Genomic DNA, 12,696 nt, shown 5'->3' with positions numbered 1-12,696 from the left:
AAAATTAATTTATTTGCTGCCAATTGACTAAATATGTGTGCCGCCTTTCGTTAGTCAATCTGTTGTACAAGTGGCCTTTCACTCAAAAATGTTGTGCACCCCTACCTTGGTTTGTGTTTCTCCATTGAACTGCATAGAGTACAATTGAATTTGTGATTTTTTATTTTTACAATTTGAAAATGTGATTTTTTATTATATTGCTCTAAGTCTTTTATATGTATTTACTTAATTTCCGATGAATCAGTTAATAATTGTTGGCTTGTATAGAGAATATATATACACCACAGTCTAACCGCTTCAGTTTTAGTTTTAGCTGTGTGTCAAAATATATTTATTAATTTAATTTATTTCAAGTTTTAATTTGAAAACTAAAACGATGTTTGTATCTAAGTGTTATTATTTTACTTCAATTTAAGAATGTTTAATTATTCCTTATATTATGTATTTTAGGATTTTGAAGACTGGGATGATGTTGGATTAAACATTCCTAAACCCCCTAATCTGCTTCAGATCTATCGAAACTACAATAAATTTTACTATTTAAATAATGAAGTTGCCCATAAGGAAGTACAAACAACTGATACTTCCAAAGATCCTCTGGAAGACTCAAATGTATGCTTCAAGGAAACATGCGTAAGGATTATTATTAATTTTTTTTATTGTAAATGATGAATCTTTGACTTATATAGTACTTATTCATAAAGTTAAGTGAATTAATTGCTATTCTAATTTTAATAAATTGGCAATTTTTTTGTGATGAAACACTTTGTGATGTGTACAGAATAAATGCAGAATTTAAAATACAGAATCTCTTGAAAAAAATGCTTCTAAGCACAAAGAATTCAGATCTACCTCTAAAATGTAAAAAGTGACCTTGAAAAAAGGTCTTGTATTCAGTAAAACAACGTGTTTTTAGTTCTGGAATATCACAGATTAGATAATAATTATAAGGCAACAAATTACAGTTTTCAAGTTAAATTTAATCTTTATTTTAATTTCCCTCTGTTAGAAATTTTTATAGCAAATTTTAAAAATTATAAAATTTTTAGAACTTGTGCTTTCAATATATATTCTTTATCTTTTTAATGGTTATTGTTTTAGTATTATTTTATTTTGAAATCGGATGTATTTTAGCTGGACTCCTTATATATAATTGTTTTTTCCATATTTTAGTCTGAAGAAAAGAAACAACTGCTGGAAGACATAACTAAGTTGATGCGTGAAAATAATGAATTGGAGAAGATAAATGAGGAAAAAAGAAATCTTGAAATACAACTAAAGAATTTGAAAAGGTAAACTTATCACAACTCTTCTAATGCTTAATACCAGCATTTAAGCTATTTTTCAAATCATGGACATTTCAGGGGCCCATTTTTTAAGGGGGAAGAAATTAAATTACACAGTTACAATAGTTCTCTAAATTTCACACATAAAAAGAAAAAGAAATCTTAATCTACTTTACACCTGCAAAAAAATGAATTATTTTATCTTTTTCTTGTTTTTAACTTTAAAGAATTTGATTTGATGTTAATCATAATACACAAAAGTTTTCTATTTTTATCTGAAATGGGGGAACTTTTACAGATTCCTCTTACTTTAGAAATTACAGGATTATCTACCATCGTTCATGGTAAAAAGCCTTTGATGTGATTAGATTTGTAAAGCTACTTGTCTATGTTTTTTAGCATCTTTAGTTTTTTCTTTTCCTTTTTTCAATTAAAATTTCTTTTGTTTACTATTTGATTATAAGTACTAAAATTCTTTCTTGAAGCATTAATTTTGTCTTCAACCATTTCAACAGTTAAAGATAAAATTCAGAGTCAAATTTGAGGAAATTTTGAAGCATTTCTGTATGGAATTAGTCCATTGATTGAAACTATCTTTCGCTCAACTAACACTACAAAAACTGTTTTAAAAAACGTGTTCGTAATTTCGTTTAGCAACAGAACCCTAAATGCTCAATTTTTTCTTGGTGGAACCCATACTATATAAATAAGGTTCATTAGCATTTTGAACATGCTCACGATTAAGACTACTAATAAATTTGAAAATATTTAATGCGTAGAATGTAAATTTTTTATCTTTCTATCAATAATAGTCTTAAATTTAAGTTTTATATTGGACAGTTAAATTCTCAGGCTTTCATATAATCTGTGAATAATATGAAATAAATACTAAGTTGAATTATAGTTTCATTGAAATAGAAATTAAAAACTGTTACAAACATTGAGAATTATTATCAGGGAAACATTTTTCTCTATTGTTGTCTTCAGCTATTATATTTTGAATTTTTATATTATATTTAAATAATTGTTATTATATTTTGAACTTATAAAACTGCATGGCGGCTTTTCTTTTCTTCTTTTTTAAAAAAAAATTTTTTTTTCAGCACTCCTTGATCTGTAGGCTGTTTTAAACTTGTGACGTTTGATGGCAAAAACATTGCACTGATGCCATCGCAATTTAGTTCATCCTCATTTGGATGAGAACCTGCAGTATCTATCATTAAGATAGGTAGATTTGCAAAGCAGATTTTTTTTCATCTAAGAATTTCAATAGATAGCTTTTCTTCACAGATCTCAAGCTTACTATACAATATCATTTTTTGCACCTGTCAAACCAGCCTACACTGGCAGTGAAGTTTTCATCACCCTCTCTTTAAATTCTTTTTGAAACTGCAAAGCTATTTCTTTTAAGAATCTGACTCGAAGGAAGCATATTTTTGCCTCCACTGTGTGAACCACATAAAAAAGGCCTCACCAGTCTTTTCATAATCAGATTTTTTTAATGATTTACTGTCCAAAGATAAATCAGAGCACTTGTCAGCAGAAGACATCTTTAAGTTACATATGTTCGGTCAATTTGCAAAAGTGACATTAACCACACAGTATTCAGCTGCAATTTTAAGGTTCTGTGTTCCCCTTTCTCCAGTCTTTTTAATATTTCCAATTTCACTTTCAATGGATCGAAATTCCTTTTACTTTTCATCATAAAATGCAGTTTTGCCAACGAACTAAAAATTCAGCAATTCTTTCAAGCAAGACTAAAAATTCCAATTGCTTGCACAAATGAAAGCTAAAGACTTCATTCCGCACTGATTTATTTTACGAATGTAGTGGAGACGGATAAATGTTTAGTGTCCGAGCCAATGAAAGGGAAAAGAAGTGAATAGAAAAAATGAGGCAGAAAGGAGTTAATAAGTTTATTTAACACCCCTTTTCACCTTGACCTTAAACAAGCCCTTTAACCGGCAAGAAGAATATGTACCAGTTTTCTTTAGGAGGGGGTTTTCTTGCGTTGGCTTTGGGGTTGCGAGATTGGCATATTACTAAAAGAACAACAATAAAAACTTACTGTAGTAATCGTTACACGTGTTGTGTGTGCATTGGTCATCATTTGGGAACAAGACTAATTTTTTACACTAGCTCGGATTTATAAGAAACTAAAACTATCGAGACTCGAACTATAAGAATGAAAAATAGGTCTTTTTTTTAATATTAATGTTTTGTTTTAAATGATTTTTTCCAGCTTCAAAAATTCTTAAAACTGATTTCTTATTAAAAAATAGATAGTTTAAAATAAATTTGTTCAATGAGTTTATTTTACTTTATAAATTAATTTTTTTACAGAGAAATTCAAGTACTAAAACTGAATCCAATCAGTGATTTCTCAGGAAAAAACAGTAATTCATCAGATGATAAGAAATCATTAGATTCCACGGATGCTCAAGAATATGTTTTTATAAATCAACAAGATGATACTCCTGTGATAGTGAATGACTCTCCTCCTTTTAAGTCCTCTTCTGATAATTTTAATGACACAAAAAATCATAAATTATCTGCCACAAGCTCTATTTCTAGTGAACCTGAGCTAAAATCTGAAAGGTAATTGTATATTTCGAACTCATTATGGTAAGTTTTGCATTGCAGTTTGAAATATGACATTTAATTATGAACCTTCTACAACAAAATCTTACATTATTAACTACTGTCCTAAATATCTGGAGCAAAAATAGGTAATAAAATTATGTTTTCTGATCAGTTTGAATTGAGATTTTGACCTGATTGATTGCCCTGTCTCAGAGAATGAGCTGCATTGCAGTTTTTAACATTAAAATTAAAAATCTGTATTTCAAATAAAGTTTATGACAATATAAAGTTAAAATAATAGTATTATAGTTTAATAAAATATGTTACTTCAATTATTTAATTATCAGTAGTCATGTTATCATCTTTTTATCCACTCTTAAAATTTTATAATGATTAAATATATGTGTTTAATATAACATATATACACACATATTCTATATACCAGTAGTCAGAATCTACAAAGTCAACCTGCTGCACTTTCTACAAAAATTCAAACTTGTCTGTGATTTCAACAAATTACAAAGAGATTATTATCGTAAAAATCTAGCATATATTTGGCACATATCTAACATATATGTAATAAAGTTATACACAAAAACCTTATATTTCAAATTTAATTTCAATATTTTGCAATTATTATTACATCTTTCAAAGTCAGATGAAGTCAAAATGAAAAGTAAAAAACAGACGTTACAAAAAAAATCAGAAAGAAAGGATGAACTTGCTGATTATATGATTAAAATGAAATCTTTTTGTTTAATAAGAAGAAATTATTGTAATTGTAACTTATCGTTCCCTAATTCGTACCTGTTTAATTTTTATTCAAATGAAATTCATTTCCTTACCTTTGCCGGTACTTTGTAGACAAAAAAAAAAAACAATAAACTAGAAAAATTATCCTGGAACTTGTTTTGTGAATGAACGCATTTTGATATCATAATTAATAGAAGGTTTTATCCTTATTTTTCATAAATGAAGATAAAAAAAAATAATTTCTTTTTCGTTTTATCTTTAATTTTTACTAGTTTTGAGTTCTTTTTCTATCAATTTTTTAAACATTTTTTCAGCCTTAAATTTTTAACTTTTTAAAAAATATCAGAGGGGGAAGATAATCTGCATATGCTGTGACAATATCAATAATCCTGTGCTGGAAGATGTGTGTGTATATATAAATATATAAATAAAGTTGAAAGTTTATTTCATAATGTTATTAATGTTACTTTTTATAAAGATTTGTTTTATTCGTAAATTCCAGAAATTTATTAATTTAGAATTATTGATTAATTTTTAAGAGGACATATTAGGGAATATTTCTCTTAAATCTATTCAATTATAATCAAACCAAATTTAAAAAGCCTATTATTTGATAAATCCCATCAGCCTGCCTATTTGTCAAAATTTTTATCTATTTATTGTAAATTTCAATTGCTTATTTTAGTTTCACAATTATAAAGTCACTAATTCATAACCGCATTGTTTTTACCTGTATTTTTTTTATGCTTAGTTCCATAAAATTTAATTGTAATGTTGTATTTATTATCACATTTATATGAGTTCTAGACATTGCATGAAACGAATATTAATTAAGGCATTTGCATATTGAGTATTAAAATTTTCCTATTCATTCAGGTAGAAAACTTTTTTTATAGTTATTAATAATAGTAAAACTTATTATGAAAGAAGTGATACTATTTGATTATTTATTTTTGCAAAACAGCCAATTCTCTTTTTTTATGCCCTTGAAATTCAGCACTTATGAAGGACTTCTATTTTTAAACATTTATGTTTATTTCTAAATTTTAGAACTGTTCCTGAGGAATTTCAGAAAACACTTTTAGGATTTTGTTTATCTCAAAAAATTGCTCAAGACAATCGTCTCATAAGTGAGGTTACAGGTATTGGAAGTACTGAAGAAAGTGTTGTTACAGTATTATCTCGTTGTTTGCCACATGTTGTTCCAAATATATTATTGGCTAAAAGAGAGGTGAGTTTTTTTCTTATTGTAGAAGTTTTTATTTTATTCACAACTCTTATATCCCTTTCAATGATTATTTTCATTTCTCTGGAGTTGTAATATTAATGATGCGTAATAAATATAATCAATTTTTGATTAATCAAACTACAATAACTCAAATATTCCTCAACTCAATTTTTCGCTCCTGAGCGTTTTATTTTTAATTCCCTGTTAATTTTTCCCAATTACTCGACGTTTCTCCCTTTAAGTTGATTTGTTTTTCAAGCAAGATGTCTTACATTTCAAAGCTAAAAATATGCCAATTCCTTTAATGACCACCAACGAAGTGAAATGAAATTCCCTCACGCTTGACTTGAATAACATCTGCTGAGTATATAAATGAGAAGTGGATAATCTGTGTTCTTTTTTGAGCATTGTTGCAGTGCCTTGGTCACTTAATCAAAGGAATCGATTTTTCTAAACAACATCTGAAGTAGTACTTTCTCCTTCTCTTCAGCTGTCCATTTATTATTTGCAGCTTAAAATCGTTCACCATGAATCAAACATAAGTGAAAATTAAAAACTCTGAGCTTAGATGTTTATTAAGGATTTAGAAGGAAATCCAAACAGGAAAATGTGGAATTCCTCCTATTACTCTTTCAACGATTTTAAAAAATAAGGAAACCATCCAAAGACGTCATGAATTAGTGATATTTCCTTCAAAAAGAATGAAAAAGTGTGTCTTTCATGATTCATAAATGATTTCCATGGCATATGGATTTCGAATAGAGCAGTTCTCAGAATAGGAATTTGCTAGGAGATACAAAAAGGATTTTTAAAGTTTTTATGAAGATTGAGAATTTTAATGTGAACTCTGAATGATTAAAAAAGTATGTTATTCAGAAGATGTTACAATTATGAGAAACATAACTGCTTTATGTTGAGTTTTCAAATATTTTTATTAAACCAATTTAATTATAAATGTGCATGCTCAGAAATATCTAAATTAATGAATCATTTATATTAAAGCTTTTTTTTTTTAATAAATTGGTTTCTCGTTTATGTTGCTAATTTTCTTCTATTGAAAAAAAAATGGGTTTCACTACTTTTAAAACAAATATTTCAATCAGTGATTGGAAAAACTATAATTTTTTTTAATTAACAAGAACTACAACTTCTTTCCTGCAAATGTATTTAACTACAACTACTTTTTTTTTAATATTGTCAATGCAAACTACTTTCGAAATATGGTCACTACTTTTAGGAGGAATACATTGCTGGAGAACTTAATGTACACCCATGTTCAAAATCGTTTTGAATAATAAATCAGCTTAATTAAACATGAGGAATTATTAAAAAATATTTATTCATGTTTACTTAATTAGTTTGTTATTCTAAGCCATTTTTTATGAATTTGTCCTTTTAATCTTCAGCTTTTTTTTTCCTTTCTCTTAAGTATATTTAATTTAAGAAATTCTCCGAAATTTTTTTTTAAATTTAAGTAATAAAAATAAAACTTATCTGAAAAGAAAAACAAATGAACTTTTTCATATACTTGTTCAATGGAGTTTATATTATTTGTTTCTAAAAATTATAACAAACTCTTGCGTTATTAATAATTCACCACTTACTGAATCGCCGTTTCTTCTCATGCTTTATTTATATTCTTTTAGGAACTGATACCGTTAATACTCTGTGCCATCGCTCTCCATCCAGATACAAAAGAGCGTGATAAACTCTTAAATATTTTGTTTAATCTCATTAAGAGACCTGATGAAGAACAGAGGTATATATATTCAAATATTTCATTTATTATTTTGCTTTGCTGATATGTTTAAAACATTGGTTTATTATCTGTCTAAATTGAATTTTTTTAAAAAAAAAAAAAACTTTATGCTATTTTTGACGTTAGGTACCAACTTTAGTTTAGTGGAGTTACTAGTTATTTTGTAATTAATATTTAAAATCTCAATTGGCCCTACCCCTAAAACACTAGTTAGGTACCAACTTTAGTTTAGTGGAGTTACTAGTTATTTTGTAATTAATATTTAAAATCTCAATTGGCCCTACCCCTAAAACACAGCAATTTTTCTTATCTCTGTTGATGATATCAGAATTCAGGACCTCCATGGCTCCTATCACCTTCTCATACAGAGAAAGCAAGTGTTGCGCCAAGTTGAACATTGATAAAAATTCTAAAATTCCAAGCACTAAATACAAATATTGTATTGTATCACATTGCAATAGCTCAACGTTTTTACACACCAAATTAAATATTTTTCCATACAACAAAAGAAGAAAAAAGATATGATTGATACAAATCAAACATAGCGAAAACAAAAATCGCAAATTCTCTACAATTTTACTTTTATGAGATTGTTTTATTTTTGATAAGTTTCATTAGATGCATTATTTATTATGTTGAATTAAAATGTTTTTGAAATGCCTTTTAGACTCTCTTTTTTCATTCTTTGGAATGAAAGTATACTATATTCATAAATTATAATCGTTTTCAGGTTATGTTTTTTTAATGAATATTTTCTTTTCATTTATTGATTAATTTAATTTGTTTCTGCTTAACTTCTGCGACCAAAACATCTACATACTTGTTTTGCTCATAATTAATCAATAGTTTGATGAAGTTAAAAAATAATTTGTATTTTTATATAGTTAGCCGGAGGAAAAAAGTTAATAAAAACTAAAATAAGAAATGGGAAGGGCTTAGAATTATTTGCATGTCTTCTAAAAAAATTAAAGAGACTATTTTAGAAGTAAATATTTAGAAAAACTCTTGAATAATTCAACAAAAAATGATAGCTTTTACAAATATTTCTAATTTCAAATCCATTTCTATATATTATCCGTATCCATTTCCTTTATCTGAGGTAACATTAAGTAAAAATTTTCAAAATAGTTCATATTTTTGTGCATAGACCAATATATTATTAGTAAAAATAAACCAATGTTAATTTTGAAATAAGGTAATTTACTTCGATGATTTATTTTTTAAATTTTTATAAATATGAAGATTTTTCAATATTTTTTTAAATTCAGGAATATAGAAACAAAATTTTTGTAGATACTCTAAAAACGAATTTAATGCTTTTTTTTCTTCTTTTTTTCCTTTTTGGAAAACTTGCATTTCTCCTTAAATAATTATTCTTACGACACTTAATCTTTTAAACTTATGATAATCATTTTCCATTCCAATTTTTTTTATGTGGATTAAAAGATATTTATTTAGATATTGTTCTTCTAAACATATTACTGTAATGGAGAAAAAACTAATAGCATGAAATAGTTATTTGTTTCATAAATTGAAAAACTTGTTTAATCTGGTTTAAATATTTCAATTATTGCTCTTTCAATTCAGCATCAAAATAAAGTTTTGGAATACCAATTTCGAATAATTTTTTTTAAAAATATATTTCTCTCTTAATAATTTAGATTTATCATATTAAAGTGACCTAGTCAGTTAATAGTTGAAGTACTATTTAGAATAATTGTGTTTTAATGCATTGCACTTTAATTCTTTTTTAGACATATGATATTAAGTGGCTTGGTTACTATTGCACAACACTTAGGCCCATCAAGAGTTGAAGCCGAACTTTTACCACAGTGTTGGGAACAGGTAATACTAGTTTTGATTCTCATTTTGTTTTTATATCTAAAAATGATCCTTAATATTAATGAGTGAATTCTATAACCTGGAGCCATTGAGGCGCTCTTCAATCTGCTTCAGCCTTTAAGTTGTTAGCATTGGTGCAACTACTGAGTTCACATTTGTAAAATAATATAATTCTTTATTAGGTATTACTAATTAATTTTTCAATATTTAAAACTGTATCAATCCATTTTTCAATCATGTACTTAACTGAAAAACATAAACTATAAAAATTTTAAAAAGTAGAATCCTTCAAAAAAATTTTACTTTGATTTTTTTTTTTATTCTCCCTGTGGATTTACAGATTATGATCAAGGGAGAAAGTTCAACTCATCAATAAATAAAAAAATTTTAAATATCATTCGGCACCAAAAATGATGTTGATCGAAATCAACACAATAGTCAAGATTAACCACAATCATGTAATTTTCCTGTTGAATTGAAACTTTATTGTATAAATTAATTTTTTTTTAATTCCCCTTACCACTTAGACTTATTAAACTTATCTAAATATGTTTCAAAAGTCTAACTGTGAACAAAATAAACAATTAGTTTCAAAACATTTACAATGTAACGACACATTGTTTTAATTATGCTTAACTGACATGTATGAAAGATAAATAGTTATAAAAGTACGTGTAGCAAACACAAAACTTGTTTTTGATGAAATGGAGCTGTAAGCTTGCAAACATCACTTGTGTTAATGTTTAAATAATTAAAACAACATACTTATCTTTTAACTATGCAATAATGGTAAAACTATGAAATAAAAATTTTTACACACTACTCCTAATTGGTCTATTGAAAAATTGGGAACAATTTTTAGAATTAAGGACTAAAATTGCCCCTTGAACCAGCTGTCTGAATTCCAGTACCCTAGTACAGACCATTCTAAAATTATAAGAGAGACAGACAAACTCTCTTATTATTGTAGATAATTTTCTAAAATACTATAATGTAACAAGTTAAGTGTTTATCAAATAATTATATTTGGGGACTTGACAATCAATGACACTGCGTATGGTTTCACAGGCCTATCTAAATTGCTGAAATCATATTCTCAATTTTCAATTACTATTTGATGTAAAAAAAAATAATTTCTGTAAAAAAATATAGTCAACTCAATGTTACATAATATTTTTTATTACTAAAAGAGTTTTTTTTAAAACATCTATATATATATTTCTCTTACACGGCACCAAAAAAAGCCTCATTACAACTCCCCGAATGGCAACGTTAGAAAATCGACCAATGATTGCTGCTAAAAATGTCACATGAGGTGGCTCAACATATAGCGCTTTTAAAAACGGAAACAATAACCAGAGTGAGCATTATCAGGTTGTTCAATTCAGATTCATGCTCTAAAAACATGATAATATTTAATTTAAACTCAATTAGGAATTAATTAGCCTGGCCTTCTCCATGACTATAAATAAGTCACAAGGTCAGACTTTTGAGAAAATCAGTTTAGTATTGACTAAACAACTTTTTAGTCATGGACAACTTTATGTTGGCCTGTCAAGAGTTAAGTCATTTGACAGCCTTTCAGTAATTGCTCCAAGATGCCAAATCTATAATTGTGTTTTCAAAGAAATTCTAAATGCTTAGTGTTAATTTCTTAGAACTTTGCAGAAAAAAATGTTTTTTGGAAGAAATTTAATTGAAACTTCTATTGGCAGTAGGCAAGGGGAACTGCCAAAATCAAAACTCCCCGATTAGAAATGCAGCATGGCGACCTCCACGTGGTATTTCTCGGGTAATGCTAACAGCCATGAATTTTAATTTATTGTATGTAAAACATCCTTATTTTGTTCTAAAATGTTATGTACTTTATCTCAAATGTTAATTAATATAGAAATTGATTTCAATAATGCTGATCACCAGAAAATATTTCATTTGGCGATAAAACAAATTTTAGTGCTCTTGAAAATGAAAGACTTTTTGAGGGTTATTATCTCACAAGGAAAAGTTAGGGTTTAAAGTTTATATTTTTAAATAATAAAATTTTTTTCTAAAACTTTTAGAATTTCTAGCATTAACTAATTTATTATACACATTTAGTTGAATTTAGGTGAGTAACTGCAATATTTGATAATTTATTTTGCTAATACAGGGTTCCCACGGTCCTTGAAAGTCCTTGAACTTTTTTTTGCTAAATTTAGGTCCTTGAAAGTGCTTGAAAAACGTCTTAGGTCCTTGAAAAACTTGATAGGTCCTTGAATTTGTCCAATACTGCCGGCGGGCCTTTTTATAAAACACCCGCGGATCTTTCTCGTTCTTTCGGTTTTGTTCCCGAGCTCTCTCATGTGGTTTTTAACGCCACCGTTTCTAACCGGGCCTAGCGTCTTGGTGTCTGCCAAGCGAGCGGAGCACAGCCGACAATCAATGCGTTCGGGGTGAGACTCCACTTCATCTTCTGTCGCATATGCTTAGATCTTCTTTTTTCTTATCGAAACTGGAATACTCTCGAATTTCGTAACAATATGTACCTTGTAGTTTTCAATAAATTTGCCGTTTTACCATCCGCACTTGTCCTTACGTTTGCGTCATTTCAAAACTTTATTGTAAAGCGTATTCGCAAAGGCATGACTTCGTATTTGTGTTATGTAGTTTAGACTAGTTATGCCTGGGAAGTGCTATTTTAATCCCCAATGGATGGATAATCAAGCTTATAAAGAATGGATTTTATCGATGTCCGAAAAGAAGTTTAGAGCCAAGTGCCGATTATACATGAAGGAGATCGATATCCCGAAAATGGAAGAATCTGCTCTGAAATCACTCATGAAAGAAAGGTAAAACGAAAAAGCAGTCTCATGCCCTGAGTTCTCTTTTTCCAAAGACATCAACATCTAATTCATCTGGTGTAAATACTCCTTCAACATCGTGTGCCCCATGTGAAACAGAAACTTTAGTGGCTAAGGTAACATTGTCTTCTTATGTGGTCAAAAGGAATGTGCTTGATGCTGAAATTCTCTGGAGTCTGAAGTGCATCACTAGTAATTATTCATGTAACTCCTGTGAAGGGATTAGTAAATTGTTCTCCAAAATGTTTGCTGATAGCTGTATAGCGAGACAATTTTTTTGTAGTGCCACAAAGTGAGCCTATTTGGGCTCATTTGGATTGGCACTATACTTCAAAGGGATTCTTATAAATGAGCTGAAGAATGTTGATTGCTACACTGTACTCTTTGATGAGACGTTAAATCAGT

General features: G+C 28.0%; 1 protein-coding gene across 1 annotated transcript in view; it reads left to right on the top strand.

Moving 5' to 3' along the window:
* The window catches only part of LOC107437704 (RAB11-binding protein RELCH homolog), a 38,889-nt gene that overhangs the window by 7,381 nt on the left and 18,812 nt on the right, over positions 1-12,696 (top strand). The window contains exons 5-10 of the mRNA XM_087151877.1: positions 451-633; positions 1,174-1,292; positions 3,630-3,884; positions 5,673-5,853; positions 7,497-7,609; positions 9,364-9,454. Of these exons, the coding sequence (XP_087008003.1) occupies positions 451-633; positions 1,174-1,292; positions 3,630-3,884; positions 5,673-5,853; positions 7,497-7,609; positions 9,364-9,454 (942 nt within the window). The remainder of the gene's footprint in view (positions 1-450; positions 634-1,173; positions 1,293-3,629; positions 3,885-5,672; positions 5,854-7,496; positions 7,610-9,363; positions 9,455-12,696) is intronic.

Source organism: Parasteatoda tepidariorum, chromosome 9 (assembly GCF_982258835.1).
Source record: "Parasteatoda tepidariorum strain Cologne lab strain chromosome 9, Ptep-v5.0, whole genome shotgun sequence".
NCBI lineage: Eukaryota > Metazoa > Arthropoda > Arachnida > Araneae > Theridiidae > Parasteatoda > Parasteatoda tepidariorum.
This window is presented reverse-complemented; position numbering and strand designations above follow the sequence as displayed.